The sequence below is a fragment of the Argiope bruennichi genome, chromosome 3, assembly GCF_947563725.1.
Source record: "Argiope bruennichi chromosome 3, qqArgBrue1.1, whole genome shotgun sequence".
NCBI classification, from domain to species: domain Eukaryota; kingdom Metazoa; phylum Arthropoda; class Arachnida; order Araneae; family Araneidae; genus Argiope; species Argiope bruennichi.
The window spans coordinates 98,185,901-98,204,777 of NC_079153.1; the positions used below are offsets into that span (position 1 = coordinate 98,185,901).

Here is an 18,877-nt window from a genome sequence, read left to right on the forward strand (position 1 = left end):
AAAAAAAATGTCATAAAAGGAAGGAAAAGTATTTATCATGCGGTTGTTTTGACGCGCAGAATATCTGTAATATATTAATAAATATTTTAAATGTTGTAAGCAATTATAATTGTTTGAGTCAATTGTACTTTTGAGAAAATTACGAAATTTAAATTTTTATACAATTGCTCCAGTTATCTGTCATGTTTAGTAAAATAACTGTAATACAATAGCATTTTAACCCTCTGACTGCGAACATTTTCATTCTTTTTTTGATGCAATGTTTCCATACAAGTTAAAATGTTTTTTAAATGAAGCGAACTGTCATTGTACGCTAGCCAATAATATCATGATAAATTTAAAATGCACAACAGCGAAACACACCAGTGATAAACTCTAAAAATGCACAATACGAGAGTTGCAGCAAAAAAGTGATTGACTCTTCCAACCTGTGAAAATTGTGGGATAAACAATTGAAGAGTTAAAAAAATCGGCTCCTCTATATTCCAAACTGACCGAGTTATGAGTCTTGAAATTTCTTCATTTTAAGCTTTTTTTGATCATTTAAAGGGCTGACTCAAGTAAAATATATCAATTAGTGGATGTCTTTTCTTCAAGACGACTGCTGATTGGCTTAATATAATGATAACCGATTTTTCATAACACGGCAAATTTTAGTAGTATCTCAGTAGAATTTTACTGCATGTATATCAGAATTATTTCAAAAAAATAATTAATAATACCAGATCATTGTATAAAAATTAAGATAACATTATTTCTCAGTATTTCATTTATTGAACATTAACAAAAAAAGAATTCTTTACATGACTTAGAGCTTTTTTAATTCTTTTTTTAATAAAAATGTGGTGAATTTTTAAATCCTGCATAACTGAGCTTTAGATCTTAGTCTGGGTTTTCTTTATCTTTTCTAAAATCCTCAGAAGAATTAAAATATAAGTGCCCATTTTAAACCAAGGACCTATAAATAAGAAATGTAAAGTGTAAGGGGGTTGTAGTTTATTAAATTAAACTAAATTTAAATAATAACAACATATTTAATTATAAATAAAATTTCTATTCATAGTTATATTTTTGTCTTAAAATATCGACCGTTTTTTGCATTTGTGCGCCAACAAGTGCTATGACTATCTTTATTGTCCGATTATTAATGAATTGTCAACGAATGAAAATATAATGTTTGTTAATCAAACTAAAATATATATATATATATAATAATCATTATGTATTATATTATTATCTTTTTAAAAAGTTTTCTTCGAAATTTTTCTATTAATATTATAATACTTATCATATGTTTTCAACATGATAGTTCTTATAAACCTATATTTGATAATATTTATAAGTCTGTCTGTAAATTGTATAATCCAAAAAGGGGTCAAAATATTTTAAAAGACAAATTATTGGAATCCAGATTACAAAATTTTACATGCTGTCACTTTTTGCATAGTTGATTCTTATTAGGACAGAACTACGAAAATTTTATTTAAATTTTTAATTCTGAGGATATTATCGCATATAAGCCCATTTTAGACTACTTTAAAATTAAAAAAAAAAACATTAGTTCTTTTCAGTTATAACAAATTTATTTTAAATCAATTTTTTTTTCCTTTTAAGGTAAAATTATCTCAAAAATATTTTTATATTAATGATTTTTCTTCAAATAATTTATTACATAAATTTTTTGAAGGAAAAATTTATGTAATAAATAATTTATGTCTATATGTGAATATTTTAATAACTTATATGCGACTAATCAAAATTCAATATTAGATTTTTCAGTTTATAATCGGCTAAGGCTTTAATATTCTTCAAAATTTTTGATGGGGTTTGGACATAATGCATTTAGGCTCTAATTTTTTTTTTTTTTAATAAATTCTGTGATTGCGCACAGAATATATCAGCTATGGTAATAAATTAAAACGAAGAAAATAGATCCGAATAAATAAAGTGTGAAATATTATCATGATACTAAGTTTCAGATTAGAGATTCTAACAACCTTTAATTTAAAAAAAAAAATTTTTTTCAGTGAAAGCGATTCCTCGACACTTTCCAAAACAAAAACAGAAGTGAAGAAGGCCTTTAAAAATTTTAAAGATATGCAGAAGAAATTTCTAAAAACAGTCACTGCTAGACTTACAGTTGCTCAGGTATTTTTTTTTCTCCTTTTCCTATGCACTTGTTTGACTATTATCTAGTTTAAATTGTTATATTTAATTACATATATTTTTTATCTTAGGTAAGGGGTTGTTCTTCCATTTGCTCCATTTTTCAAATAAACCTACAGAAAGTTTATTAAATATATTGTACCAAGAACTCTTGTTTTGATTGGGACAATATTTGTGCTTGTTTCCGTTGTTTTAAATTCAAAACTATTGGTAATTTTTTTCCGTTGTAAACTGGATTTGAAGTTTCTTTTAATTAAACCTTATATCACAGCATTATGCGTTCTAATAAATCAAATTAGTTCTACTTAAATGTAAAGCCCTCTTATTTTAATATAAATAAATGAATTTAATATCCAATTTATTTTAATATTCACAAATTAATTTACACATTCAAATATTACAAAGCATTTTTTCACCACCCTTATAATTCAATTGTGAATTGGTCCACAAATTTTCTTTATATTATTCTGTTTATTTTCCGTGCGCCGTTAATACAATGCAATATTAGACCAATATGTCAATATATTGGATGTTCAAATGTTTTGGTGGCAAGTTTAGAGGGTTTTTAGACGTCACAAAGTGTAAAATTGTGATAAAACACAATATAACAAACGACGTTCTATGGTAGTATAGATATAATTGGGTTTTTGAAATTTTTTTTATTGGTCACTAATTAATTTAATTAATAAATTAGTAAATAATTTAATTATATATTAGTTAATAAATTTAATTAATAAATTATTAAAAAAAATTTTAATTAATAAAATGACGTTCAGGCCCATATTAAACACAAATAGCTCGTTGTCTTGATTTTGGTAGTAGGAGAATTCGTTGATGTAAAAAATCCGGACTTGTTAGAGTAGTATATGCAATGGATATATATTGATAGATAAAATTTTATTGAGTCATTTATATGCTTTTCACATTCTTATCATTCGATTGTTATTTATATCATCACATGACTATAGTAGAAAAGTAAAAATAAAGTATTAGAGCGAGATTTATTCATTTTACAGGTAGTTGACGGTGTCAGAGCTGGAGCGGAACCTACATTCGACTTCATCATGTTTGTTCTTATAGCCAGGTGAGTAGTTGCTAAACTGAGCTATATATAAATGAAAAAGTGATAAAGAAGTGACATCATCAAATGTTTTATAGCATAAGTTCTCAAACTGTGAATCGCAGCAAGATCTTGAATGTATACATATCTTTTCCTAACTTGCAAAAAGTGTATTTAGGAGCTGAAATAATATTAATAGGCTTGGATTCTTCATCAAATCACGAATTATTAAAGTTGTTCTTCCAAAATTGTATTTTATGATAAATCTTTTTTCATTTATGAAAGTCTCTTTCTGATCTACAAAACTTTTTTTATTAAAAAATACATGTTTTTTATCTCTGGAAATATTGAATGTGACGAAGACGAAGTGGATAGCTATATAGAAAATAGAAATAGAAAGTTTCATAAAAAGTTGGTTGTAATTGCTTAAAAGTTTGGAAACTTTTGCTTTATAACTTTACAATTGATATTATTTATAAAAGTTTTTAAAATTTTGTATCAAAATTTTCGCTAAATGTGAATCTTATGATGAACTTATTACACGAAAACAGTCAGTGTCCAGCCGAAATGGATAATGAGAAATTTTGAACTTGTGCTCTGTTCTAACTAGTAAAGGGAGAAAAAAATATTTCATAAATTCTGTTTTAAAATAAGTTGATTGATTTTCTTAAAAATGTTTTTAATAGTTTATTTTTTTATATGCATGAAGATTTAAAAAATCTGCATTAATTATTTTATTAATCACAATATTTCTTTATATATCCACAAAAGTGTCCGAAATCAGTGAAGTTGTATCAAAATCTCAATCAATTTGCAAGATTTATCTTGATTTGTGCTTAATTCATATAATTAGAATTTCTGCTTTAAATATTAACATCCGATTTCTGAGATGTCGTTCTGAGCTTTTACCTTTGAATGAATCTAAAAGAATTTCATCTAATAAAAAAATAAAATAATTTCTAACTCACCTACTTGATGAGAAGCAAAGAAAAAAGATATAGACGACATAATTAATAAAAGAAAAGAGAAAGAAAATTTTAACGGAAAAAAAAAAGAAATCGAAAGAGAAAAATGCGAAGAAGATTTTGAATTAACATACAGATTCCAAAAAAATAGAACGATTTTTGGTTTAGCTTGTGGCGATAAGTACAACAATTCTGATGATATATTTTGTAATATTATAATATATCGACATCCCATTATGAAGTAATGGCAGGGTTATTTCGGGATAGAAGACGCAATTTTGAACAGCTGTTAGATGACGGAGATCATGCCAAAACCACCGATTAGTGCCCGAACTAGCATCTCTTTTCCTTCTCCGGTGGTGGGGGGTGCTTCACAGAATTAGCATACAATGATTACAATGAAGTTCTTCAGAGATATCGGGTTTCGAACCTGGGCACTTCAACCCCACAGCCAGGACATAACAAATAAGCCTCCACGGTCCATAATTCTGATGATGATGGAGATTGCAAAATATGAGGATAGGAAACAGTATATCATTTGATTACTTTAACTACAAATCTAATACAGATAGGCGAATATGTCGAATGGTTAAATATTTTTATCTTTATTTTACTGTAAATCACGTGATATCATTTATTACCATTGTATCGAGAGATAATAATTTCCAAATGTTTTATATATTTCAAATAATAAAACAAGAATAAATAGACACTAATTTTAAAAGTCTTTGTTTTAATTGTTACAAATTGACCCATATCCGCGGCAAGTTGCAACAGCCTTCAAGTTTTAAAAAAAACATTTCTGGAGTTAACTTCAACAAAATTATTGAACTATGCCTATTATGAAAGAATAGTTAAATTATCAAAAAAAGTAGTTCTATTCAAAAAATCACAAATACTTAAAAAAAAAAAAACCATAGACATTTTCCCAAATATTGTTACAACTAGCTCCTCTAAAGAATGATCAAGAACATAAAACAAATTTACAAGCGTTCAAACTAGAAGTTGTTTTAATCCCTTGACAAGTACTCAAATTTAGTGTTTTTTAAATTGAAGGATTTCGATATTAAATAGACCAAAGAACCTTTCTTATTGAAATATTTATGTTTAAGACATATTGTTCATAAGTTCAAGATCCAAGAAATTTATCTTCATAAATCAACACTTTAACAAAAAAAAATTACTTGACAAAACATACAAACTGTAACTATATGTTATCTCTGTCAGTTTGAAACAATTGAATATTTGTGCAGTACACCTATTTACAGAAGGATAATTTACAACAACTTTTCTGCAAACATTCCAAGTATGATTGTTTGTGTATGATATTGACAAACATTTCAGTTTTTATACATTTCAGAAGAATTTTTGCAAAAAAAAAAAAAAAAAAAAAACTGAATGTCAGAATTAACGTGATTTTTATATGTCTTTATGGTGGTATTTTTTGGTGGGAAAATGGTTTCTTAATAATCAGCTTTATTATTTTTGTAATTTAGAAAGAAAAGGCAGTGAGAAAATTTAATTAAAATATAGTCAGAATTATTGTGATTTACAAACGTATTAATAATGCTTTCTGGCTTATTTAAACACTCCATTATTCCACACTTACATCGATAGTATTTTAAGAATTGTAATAGACGCTTTTACTTAAAAATCATTTTATATTTATTATTGGTTATATCGATGCTAAACTTATTTTCTGCGATAATAATTTCATTTGCAACATGCATGATAAAAATCGAGCAAAATATTCAACAGGGCAGATTATTGGACCTATAACTACTACTTTTTAGGTAGTAAGCACTCACCGAGAAAGGTTTTATCTCAAACTTAAATTACATCTTTAATATGAAATTAATCGAATATTAATATTTTCTTTATTAACCTTGGAGCATATTATTATAGAAAAGCCCTTTTTATCTTCATATGAATATTTGAATATTTAGTTTATTATTTGTATTAATTTTATTTTCAGGTATTTTTTAAACATTTGTTGTTTAATATAATTTTTTTGAAACATTTGAAAGTTTATTTTATATTAACATTTTTTATTGCGTTAATTGTTAGATTTATACTTACTCGTAGTGATAATATTAAACACATTTTTTTGTAAAATTATCTTTGATATATAATTAATTGTAAATTTTAAAATTAATTAATGATAAATTAATCTAGCCTTTGATAGCGAAGAAATATATTAGCCAAACAATTATCAAATGTTATCATGCTATTATGTGTCAAGCTATGCGTCGAATATTTTTATTGCTTTTCATTTATTCTTCTATAAAAATAGATGCAGCTTATTCTTTTCTTTCTTTTTCAGCATGATCGCTGCCCTAGGCCTCTTAGAGAATAGTTCTGTCATCATCGTCGCTTCCATGCTCATCTCACCCATCATGGTGAGTAATACATGGTGAGTACCAAGAGGACATGGCCCAAGACTCACTATATATTTCAATCTTTTGATTTTTTTTATTATTGTATGAAGAATAAAGTTCCTTAACCTAAATTGCTCCTAAGAAATTCTTGTTTCCATAAAATTGTGAGAATTCAAAATATTTTTATGTCATTAAACTGTTAATATTTAATTTTAAAGTATTATAAATATAAAGCGTTGTTAAAGAATACTCCTTGATGCAGAGTACGGGGTTCTTAAACTGTTGTGATTGTATTACCCATTGGTGTAAAATATCCAGTCAAGAATTCTTGATAAAAGAGAAATATGACATATTTTGTAGATATTATTTTACGCTGATCTTCTGTTGGTCAAAGGGACCTAAGTAGTATCTGAGATGCATCAATTTGCAGTTTCTTGATGGAATTTCAAGGAAAGTCAGAAGAAAATCCATCAGTCAGCTCGAATCATTAGTCAAGAACTTACGAAAAACTGAAAATATGGCGTTTTCTTTTGGTTGAAGGCATTCCAAAGCTTCCAAGTAGCACTTAAAATAGAAATCTGACCTAATGCCAATGTATAGCTATTTAAAGGCCTTTCAGGGATAGTTTAGCTAACTTTGTATTTCGCTTGGTGGAAAACCTTCAGTAACAAGCTTGATCGCAGTTTGGAATTCCCTACTAAAGAGTTCATTGATTGACTAATTTTTGAAAAATGCTGTTTAAAACCACAATCAGATATCAGAACCTATAATTTATAATCCAAATTCCTGAAATTTGATCCCACCATATCAATTGTGAGATGGAATAATGTATTCATTGTATGTGAAATAGTTTAGTATTATTCAGTTTGAAACTTGACTTAACAAAGACTCAAGCATTAAAATGACCAAAACTGAATGCATTGAAAAAGATTTTGTTTATCATAATTTAGAAGGAATCAAATTTTTTCACAGACAATCTTTTTTCCCTCAATTTCATTTCCTTGGAAATGCAGTGAAAATGGTGTCGATTCTGGACTTTGAAAAGAAATAAGAAAATGAAATGACGCATAAATTAAGAAAATAAATTACTAGTTAAACTTTTTAAACTGCTAAAAAGTTTAATTTGCTGTTATCAAATTAAACTTTTAAATTTAATTCAGCATTTCAATTAAATGAGATAATTTCTAAAATAAAATAACTTCTTAGATTTTTTTATTGTAAACTTTTGAAGATTTGATCTCTCAATCGGAGTTTAAATCAGTAATTAACAGAATTCATTCTAGAACAAAAAAGGTTATATTTCAAAACATATGTTGAAAGGGTAGTCAGAATATTTAACAAATTTCAACAGTGTCTATTTGTTTCTTAGAAGAGAGCATTATATCACTGCTTTAATTAGAAAAAATTATACTAAACGGTTTTTTTAAAGTTTTCTGATTTTGGCATTTTATCTCAATCATACGATAATTATCCTATTTTTTTTGATAAAATATACTTGTCAGAATGGGGCAGTTTTATGGTGAGAATTTGTTCACAGGGCCCCATCATGGCTGGTACATTTGGAGCCGTCATTCGAGACCGATCATTAAGAAATCTTGGCATAAAAACAGAAATACTTGGTCTCTTTCTTTGTATGGTTATAGGTGAGTTATAATTTGATACATTCCATTTATAATAGCATGTTAATCATATTTCATTAAATACCTATCAAATATTTCGGACGCAGAAATTTTCTATTAAAGTTTTTATATTATAAAAGTGCAGGGTGTTCATAATTTAAGCTAACTTGTTCAAACCTATCACAAGCCATAAGCATCCAAGAAAACATGTGGAACTGTTGACAACTTATTAAAGAAAAGGAAAAACATTCATCGAAAGAATTAATTCAAAATATAGCCGGCGCCTTACCATGAAAACATGTACAGGCACTTTTTCTCAATGAGATGCATAAATATAATAAAATCTGCAACTTTTAACCGAAAACGTTATTTTAGTATATTCATCACTCACAGTGATACTGGGTATAGATGTTGATTTTCCTTTTTTTCTTTAAGAGGATTGAAACGAATACAATCACTACCAAATGACTTCAAAAGAAGTAACTTGAGTTTGAAGAAATAGAATAGATGTTTGCTCATCCTCAAAGTTTTTGTTAAGAGGAGATTGCTATTTAAATAACTGATTTTAGAGAGTCTTTACTTTCAGGTCAACATTCAACAAAGTCTCTCTGAATGTTTGTTAACTTTATAGCAACTTTGTCAAAAAGCATTTAACATGTATAAAGTGTTGCATCATTTCGCGCATAAAGCATTGAACTGCAAATTTTCCCGGTAATCGTTTTCTGATTGTCATTTTTTGAATTAACATTTTTAAATACGTTGCATATTTTCGCCATTTTTTCATAAGTCATCCTCAATATTTCGCAGTTTTAAAATAACTTTTAACACAGAGATATTATAGTTTAATGTAGTTTTCTAATCATCAAAACTTTCTAATAATATGTATGAAACCTTTAGCTGTGAAATAAGGAGAATATTATTTTTCATTCTAAAATATTTTCGATCGCTTTTTCAAACATTGTCTCGGCTAATAATAACGGCGAATGTGTAAGTAAAATGTTTACAGGCAATTTAACTTACGTTTACATAAGTTAAACTTATGTTTAACTTAACCAAACTGGGAACATGCATATTTTGGAGTGCGGAAATCTGCACACCGGAACGATTTTTTGAAATTTTAATTAATCAGAATTGAATCAAAATTCCGATGGTTATTCGACATAAGATCTGATAAATGAGCATTCAAGTACCTTTATTTATTTATTTTTAATTCATTTTAAAATAACATTTTAAGCTTATTTTACAACAATATATTCCTTAGCTGAAGTGAAACTGAAATCGTTTTCATTGTTGCTACTTATACTTCATTTTGGCTTTTTTTTATCCATCGTTAATGATTAGGTTTCAGCATAAGATATGCACTTAATATAAATTTGAAAACTTTTGTAACTGTAATTATAGTTTAAATCCAAAATCAAGCAACGGTGAAAATTTTTAAAGTGCTTCTGAATGTTGCGGTTTTTTACTATACTATAATTGGTTGTATAAAGATATAAGCAGAAAATTATGGAAATTCCTAGTACAATAGTAAAAACAGTGTAAGGATTCTAAAATAGGATGAGTTATATGTGTATACTGAAATTTGTTTAAATATATTTTGCTTAGGAAGCCATTAAAACCAAGTTACACAAAATATGTTATTGAAATCTTCGACAACCATTAATTCCTGCAAACCTTCTCCAATATTATATTACCTAGTATTCAATATTTTTATTTTTATATTAGATACACTACAGAAAATTATATTAGTAAGCTTTCACCATAGTAGATTAATTATGCAATCATTAAAGTAATTACAGTTTTTTAACCTTTTTGTTTAATTTTATGAAGTCTTAATTTTTATTGTCTAGGATTCACGCTTGGTTTATTAAGTGAAGCGTTAAATTCCATCTGGGGTAGTAAAGATTGGCCAAATTCAGAAATGATCAGCAGGTAAATAATTCCTTTTTTTTAATAAATTCTATTCCTTCATTGCTATGCCCTTACGGCATATATGCATCCAATTAGTACTTTACAAACAAACATTAATATATTTTAAAGTACCATAATCCGATACAACAATTGCATATAATCTATAAATCTCTCAGTGGATTCTATAGTTATAATCAACAAGATTATACATTTTCAAACAGGAAACTGGCATCTAATTCGATAGCAGAGAAAACAAACCGGCTAAAGAGTTAATAAGAAAATAAAAAAGAATCTCATTATCCAGCTAGAAAAATTTCTCTTTACAGTTAGACATTTTGAAATGTGTATAAATAGAATTTCGAAAGTTTCTAAAAGATAATTTCTTTTTATAAAAAAACTTTCGATTTTAAAATGCAAATTTTAGGGAAGAATTCCTATTGAAATATCTACAAATGTCCGTTTCATTCCAGGTTAAAGTTTTACATGTCAATTATATTTGTATTAACATACGCTTTTTCAGTTATAATTCGAAACTACAGTAATAATTTTATATCTTAATTTCTTTCATCATGTATTCATAAATCAGAAAAAAAGCAAACTTACCTCTCAAGAATTAATCCATATCAATTGATCACCTCCTTCTGAAGGTACAGCAGATATAGTTCAGGATACACTTCGCAATTACTGTTTGTTTCAGGATTCCGAGACTAGTACTTTTCGATGATTCTACTTCGTTAAGAGGGGGTACACGAAAAGACGAGCGATTATTATGTTCCAACATCCACGAATATTCTGAGTACATCCTATTGCTAAATATAAACATCTCTTTTCATCTTTCACCTTACCTCTTTTTTAGACAAAATAAACGTTTCCTGACGCATGCGCAAAAGCGCGAAGGATTTTCGAATCCAAGAATAAACAGTAAGCATCGTGATTTGATGACGAAGATGGCATTTTCCTGTCTATGCTATCATACATTACATACGTAATATGAAGGGCGTTGGTTTGCAATGTATTTAACGTATCCAATGCAACGTGTAATCATTGTTATGGAATTTAGTTTTGAACCCGAGATCCTTCGATTTAGTATCCTGGGAAAATGTTATTGTGTCACAGCAGATATTTGTGCCGGCTTCCTGGCATAGGGGTAGCTCGTCTTCCCCGTGATCTGGGCGTCCTGGGTTCGAGTTCCGGTTTGGGCATGGTTGTTCTTCCGTTGTTCTATTTGTGAGATGTGTGAATGTGCCCTCCTGTAAAAAGGGGTTATGCAAGCGAATGAGTGACGCGTGAGTAGCAAAGTCGTACTCTTGGCCCTAGTTGGCACTACTATAAAAACAAGAGACGCACCCCCACCGGCTTAAATCGATGTCTTCGTAACAGCGGGCTTGTCCATGGCAAGTGCCATAAGAAACAACACAGATATTTGTTCGCTATAACAGTTAGAAATTTTCATTTTGGGAAGAATATATGATTACAAATAAATTTTAATAAGCACCTTTTGATAATATCAGTCAAGTTTAATAGCTTAAAAGCAAAATACTTTAAGTTAATTTGACAAATACATTTCAAACATTTTGTTAAACATTCGAACCGTACAGACTCCGAAATTTTCCCATCTTTCGTCACATTATGATTCAAATTTACAATTGGCGTTTCATACAGCATTTAGTTAGTTGAAAACGGGAAATAAATCTAATAAATAAAAGAATTAAAAACATTTTGATTGTATTTCGTTCTGTGGGATTTCATTATGAAATGGATTGTTTTAAAATTAAACTTAATCCACCGTCCCATCATTTGCATTTTTATTTTATAAAAGTAAAATTCAAAAATATAAGAGTAAATTCTTTTAAAATCATAAAGGAATGTATTCACTGCATAAACGATTTAACACATATAGTTTGAAATAATTCAAAGTAAGTAGCAATTTAAATTGTTAATAAAACTAATATATTACTTTCAAGGTTTAAATATTACTTTCCAGCAATGGGTGTTATAGTCAGAAGAATATTTCAGTCGGCATAGGAACAAGCTATATAATTTTTTACGAATTCATGAAAGCTTATTTTCGAGTAAAAATCCATTTAGAGTCAGTTTTGTTATATTTTTAGGAACTTTTTATCTAGTAGTTTAGAGCTTTGATAGTCAATATAAAGATTTTTATCCCAGTGATTAATTGTAGTAACACACTTAATAGCGTACATTTTTTAAGTAAGAATGACAACAAAAACAAAATGAAAATTCCCCTAAAAGTATTAAATAAGTGTTAAAAATAATCCACTAATAAATATTATTATCCATTTATAGTTAGGAAGAATATATAATCTAATTAAACTGCAAAATTCTACAATTCTTCCTGTTCATCAAAAATGTATTAACGTTGTGGGAAGTAATGATAGGAACTTCAAACAAGATATAATATTTAAAAATTCTTTCTTTATTTAAAACTTCTGATAAAGATTCTGAACTTTTATACTAATTCCTGACATTAATAATTATAATAATTGGCTGAAAAATAATAAATAAAGCTAATAAAATCTCATTTCTTGTAGGGGTCAAGAACGCAGCTTGTGGGTAGGTGTGCTGATTGCCCTCCCTTCTGGAGCTGGAGTGGCCCTCTCCATTCTCGGTGGAAATGCAGGTTGTTTAGTGGGAGTGGCTATTTCTGCTTCTCTCTTACCACCAGCAGTCAATGCAGTAAGCTTTCTCTTTCTTTTCAATTTGCATATCAAGAACTTAAATATGATTATTTTATTTGAATTATATATAAATGAAAGTCTTGGGAATAATTCTAATTTTCATTCCAATTATTTTATGATTAATTAAGCAAATATTAATAAAATAAAAATATGTTTAGGTTTATCTTTATTTCATTACTAATGTAGTTTGAAGAGATATATTTTGGGAGAGATATCACAGTTTTGGACAGTGGTCAGCGGCCGAAAACATTTGCGTTTGCAGCCATTTTTTTTTATCCATATGTATGCGAAATTTTCAACGGAATCGGATCTTAGACTCGTGGTTCTTCGGTCTTGGAAGACGATTTTGTTTTTAGACAAAAGGGTCATTTAAGTATTGAAAAGCATCTGTTACTTTGAATTTAATAGTTAGCAGTAACCAAAATTCATTATTAAAATTTTTAACACTTGAATAATTAAATGGTATTTAGAAACTTATGAATGCGCTTTTATTATTTTTTATTCTTATTGTAAAGGCTTTAATAATTTGATGTCGTCAATATTATTCGCATTTTTGGAATTCTATTAAAATATTTTTCTAGTTATATCATCTTATACCTGATGGGTTTAATTTTTGGCATTACTAAACCAAAAGTAATGCAGAGAATCCCAGAAAATATTATATTTATCTACACATCGAGTTAAAATCCATGAAAATTTTCGAATAACATTCATTCGTTTTTCTTTCTAAGATTTAGTGGAAAACTAATTTCATTTTTTTCCCTACACATTTGCAATCTTCCTCAACCAAAAATTCAAATGCTGAATTTAAATAAATTAAGGCATTTATTTCTACAGGGTCTCCTATGGGGAATGGCGACAGTTCGAGCTCTGAGAGCACAAGACGAGCAATTCGAATACGTAAGTTGCTTTAGCTTGTTGTGGACTTTTCTTTTTGTTATTCATTTAAGAAACTATTTATTTATCATTGATATTCTTTCCTTATAATAATAATTAAATTATAAATTCATATTGTTAATTCATTTAATTCAATACATTTAATGAAAAAAAAATGGAGAATACCTTCTTTTTAATACAATGTAAAGTGAGCAGTTTTAAATTTCAATTGTTTTTTTTTCTTTTAGGCTTTAAATTATAATTAACTTTTATGAATATAGTTTAATTTTTCTCAAATTTATTATGAGATGACATCACTGCATGGAAAAAAATTAGATAAACTTATCGCTTAACTTATAATTAAGTTCTAATGTTAAAATATCCTTACATAATTTCAAAGCTCCAGCTCATTAGGAAGTAATTTTAAAAAAATCCTTTTTTTAGATATGTTAGAGAAGGCAAGTTAAATAAAAGTGTTTTAAAAACGTAAACGCCATCTATCTTCTAATTTGTAAATAAATATATTTCGAAAAATACTTTATTAAAAAAAGCCTAAATAGAACAAACTTTTCTCAACACAAGATTAGAAAAGAGGTTTAGAGTGTAAATTGTGCAGGTAATGTAATATTTATAAAAACCTTAACGTTTAATGTTTTTAATATTAAACTTTTAATACTTAAACATTATTACTGATTCTCGGTGATTGCTTTCACTAATATTTTGACCATTTATCTAAATTTTGAATTTTTCAGTTTGATATCTTAGAATTTATTAAGATTATTGAAATTTATTTTTCCTGAAAAAATTATCTAACTAAAATAAGAATTTTTGTTAGAAACATTTTGCATTTGAAGACCAACCGATTTTTGTGTATTGTATAATTTGTCTATATATAGACTACTTGGTTGCCCTTTCTTATAGAATAGTACAGGAAAATCTGAGTTGCCAACGCAGCACGAACGAGGAATTTATTTTGTATGGTTTTAATGAATTTTTTACATATATAAAACATATTATTAGTTGGAATTGATAAAATTACATTAGAAAGAATGATTGGATTTCCATAAACAAATGAAAGAATAAAAGTATTTGAATTGTGATTGAAGAAGGCAAATTGATTCTTCAGGAAATGGCGAAATTTTATAGTATCACACAGTTCAAATCCACATGTTTGATCAAAAAACATATACAGATACAGTATATATACAGTACATCTGTATATGTACAACGACATATACAGATACAGTATATGTCGTCCCCAATAAAAGGTCATAGAATATTATTTATAAATAGCAATAAATATTTAAAATTTTAATGTTTGTTATTTTGTTACTACAACAAGCGTCACCGATTTCAAGTTTTAATACAATTAAAAATTATTATTTGGTTCGAAATAAACTGTACTATTTTTGTTCTCTTAATAGGTGCGGGTGGATGGGACGTTGCGCCTTTACAAGCCTTCCCTAACGCCACCTGTTAATTACGAGATTAATTATTTCTCAGAAATGGACCGCGAATGCGCTGTCTTGGGGCTTGTATCTTTATCTTTGGCTTTAGTCAATATTGTCTGCATCTTCCTCTCTGCGATGGTCGTCTTAAAGGTAGGTATCGGAGAACTTATTTGTATTTGATTTTATTTGTTTTCAAAGATTATCGTACGACACTGGGTCTAGAAACGTGAAAATATCCATAAATGGAGGTGATCATGTTAAAAAAAAAGAATATTAAAATAAAGTTTTCTTAAAAGCATGTTTTTCTTACGGTACTAAAAACCATTTTTTCCCCGAAAATCTGGAGGTCAAAGCAAAAATCGTAAAAGGCACTGGTACAAAAACTTTGTGTGAATTGAAATTTTATTCCTTTTTATAGCATATTTTAATACATAACGAATGTTTAAGTACAACCATGCTTTGAATGCTTATTTTCTGTTTACTTTTTTTATCATTTTGCCGTCAGCATCTCATGGTATCATGATGCATTCTTTAACATTCAAATTTTTGACAAAAAAAAAAAAAAAAAAAACTATTTTCTAGCTTTTAATGAACAAAAAATTGTGCTTTTTAAAATCCTTTTTTTTCCTACCATTTATACATAATTAATTTTATAACACCTCATAACAATATTTTGGAATCTTTTAAGAAATATTTATCAAATTATTTTCTAATTGACTATACCAATCTCTAGTCCGAAGTGTCATAGCTTGATAATGTTTTAGTCTTGATTCATTTATTTTGATTGCATGAATTGTCACATTCAATACAGGTGTACATAAAGATTTGTACACCATTAAATTTACAGAAAGAATATCAGCTTTAAAACATTTTTTATTATTAAAATAACCACACTGATTATTGTGGCACACTAAGTTGTGTGAAAATAAATTGATATCTCCGAAAATTCAATTTTTGAATGTTAGAATGGTGAAAAAATAATTCTTGTTCATAATATATCAGAAGTTGTTAAGAAAAAAAAACAATAAATTTATGCTTAGTTTTTAATTAAAAATCCAATACAAATTTCGAAAACCCTTTTTTTAGTGAACATATGCAAACCAAGAATAACTACGCGTTAAATATGATAGTTCTATATCCAACAATGTTTCTTATATAACATTTTGAGCGAATTTTACATCCTCACTTCGCCTGGCACAATTTACAGATATTGCATAAGTTAAGTAGTTAAGTATAAGACAGTATAAGTTATTATCATATTATTAAGAAATCAGTTGATGTCAGAAAAACAGGATCAAAATAGAACACGACAAATCTTCAGAATTTTAGCCTACTCTGCAATGAACATCTATTAAAGCGAAAAACTTGGTAGAAGTATTGAAAAGAGACTATAATTAATTATAAGATATTAAAATCTTGCATTCATAAAATCAAAAATTTAATGGATAAAAAAAGGAAAGACGTCGAATATGTCGGTGATACGACAAACATTATTAAAAATAGAAAATAAATTTTTCTGGGAGAGAGTAAAATGTTTCCGTTTCGATGAAATCAATCTCTGTCTAAATCCCACATTAACGGCTATGAAACTTGTAAACATGATAATGAGTATAGGCTGGATACCATGAGCAAATTGAGTCACACATCATGCTTAATACAATATGCCTGATGCAATCGTTTAAATGTTTTATAAGACAAACCGTTCAATCTAGAACTATCAAATTTAGCTCGTAGTTACTTCTTGGTAAGTAAATTCTCTATAATAAAGAACGTATTAGATTTTTGATTAGACTTTTTTTATGAAAAATTAATCAAAACTTTTAATATTTCTCCTCAATAACTTCAAAGAACTATGTTTATATTACTTTGGAATTAAATAAAGTAATTTTATTAAGCTTTTAGTGGCTTTAATTTTATTCAAATGGAATTTTTTATTGATAATTTTAATTAATTTAAAATATTTGTAAATTTTATTTTACAATAAGACTTTTTATAATTTGAGCAATTGGGTTTGCAGATAAACTTTACACAATGATATTGAATACAGTTTTTGTGTTTACATATAGTTGCTGTAATATAGAAAACACTTTGAAAAAAAATATTATAATGACATATGAATGAAACTTAAAAAATTAACATTCTATGATACTTATGACTAAAAATATAAATTTACATCATATTTTTTAAAACGAAAAATTAATCTTTTCAAAAAATTGTAGATTTACTTAAATATGAGATTGATATTTACTTCAGTCTCATAGGTCACTGAGAAGAATGTTTCGATATACTTACTTCAGAATATTTTGTAAATTTGCATTAGTCATTTATCTCTATAATTTTAAATCATCTCATAAAATAGATAGCTGATACTGTATTCTTTTATTTTCAGTTCAAAAATTTTCTTTTCTTTTTAGATTAAAGAAGTAGCACCAAGAACGAGCGTTGCAAAAACATCCAGATTTTGGAAAGAAGACATCAAAGTGAGGCATTTACTTGATTTTTTCCCTTTTTTTATTTATGTTTATTATTAATTTTTAACTTTATGTTTATTAATAACTTATTAATTTTTATTTATGTTTTTTATAGTAATACAAATTTTATCATTTAGTCACATTAAAAATAAATTTTTGATTAACACTCAATATTAGAATTTGTTCATTTGTCTGATAATACTTTAAATAAAACATTTTATGAATTGCTCCAAAAGAATTTATGTATAAACAAAATAAACATGGAGAATCATAAACTATGAAAAAGTTGTATTAGAAGTCAAATTTTAGATCGAAATCCTTAATTATGAGAGGAATTAGTAAAATTAGAGAATTGATGTGAAATGAATAATGCACCATAGAGAATTATAAAACTGAATTTATTTTATAGAAACTTAATAGGTTGAAGATATCAGGCATATTATTCAGTGGAAAATTTCACATATTCAAAATAATTAATCAAAATAATTCAAAAATTTGAATTTTTTAAGAAGAATTATTTCAATTAAAATGGAGCAGTTCGTTTCCATATTTATAAATAATAAATCTTATTTCTGTACAGATTGCAAGAGATTACAATTCTACAATGCCAGCTGCTGAGGCCGACGAATTAGGGAAACAGTTTCTGGCTGAGTGGGCTGTAAGTAATTTCAAATAACTTTTCCTTATTATTTGAGTTTGTTCTCTTTCTAATACAATAATTAAATATTCTAACGATATTGATTATATGCCTATTTTTGCAAACTCCTCAAAATTATAAATAATATCAAGCGACCAACCAATTTTTCCTTGGTTATTTGCATTTTTTGTTCATAAAATAAGAGTTATTTCCTCTGCCTTTTTTGTGCTCCTAAAATAAAAAGATAAAATGCTTATAAAATACTATGAGTAATTTTTTAAATTACATATTAATTGGAGACATTAAGATTCATTTTAGCATGTAAATATCAAATACAAAATGCTTTGTGTAAACTAGATTTAATTTTCTAGACTTTGAATGGTCTTGAACCAGATGCGCTCCTCGGTGACGATGCTGAAGCTGCTCTGACGCGAATGGAGACTCTCAAAGACATTATGCAGGTAAGTGCTAGTTTATTGTATTAACTGCAGCAGAAATTCAATTTTGCAGATCTCTATCAACCGAGATTTCTGTTAACGGAGCTGGCATCACAAACTCGATTCGTGTGTTTTTGTTTTTTAACTAAGTCAGTGAATTTTCCACAAAAAGGAATTTAAAGTGAGCATAAGAATTGTTTTTAACTA

General features: G+C 27.4%; 1 protein-coding gene across 2 annotated transcripts in view; it reads left to right on the plus strand.

The window, feature by feature from the left end:
* The window catches only part of LOC129963199 (uncharacterized), an 88,109-nt gene that overhangs the window by 60,195 nt on the left and 9,037 nt on the right, over positions 1–18,877 (plus strand). For both annotated transcript variants that reach the window (XM_056077376.1, XM_056077378.1), the window contains exons 6-16: positions 2,028–2,148; positions 3,183–3,250; positions 6,515–6,590; positions 8,107–8,212; positions 10,039–10,120; positions 12,652–12,796; positions 13,636–13,698; positions 15,099–15,275; positions 17,540–17,605; positions 18,177–18,254; positions 18,605–18,694. In XM_056077376.1, coding sequence (XP_055933351.1) covers positions 2,028–2,148; positions 3,183–3,250; positions 6,515–6,590; positions 8,107–8,212; positions 10,039–10,120; positions 12,652–12,796; positions 13,636–13,698; positions 15,099–15,275; positions 17,540–17,605; positions 18,177–18,254; positions 18,605–18,694 — 1,072 coding nt within the window. The remainder of the gene's footprint in view (positions 1–2,027; positions 2,149–3,182; positions 3,251–6,514; positions 6,591–8,106; positions 8,213–10,038; positions 10,121–12,651; positions 12,797–13,635; positions 13,699–15,098; positions 15,276–17,539; positions 17,606–18,176; positions 18,255–18,604; positions 18,695–18,877) is intronic.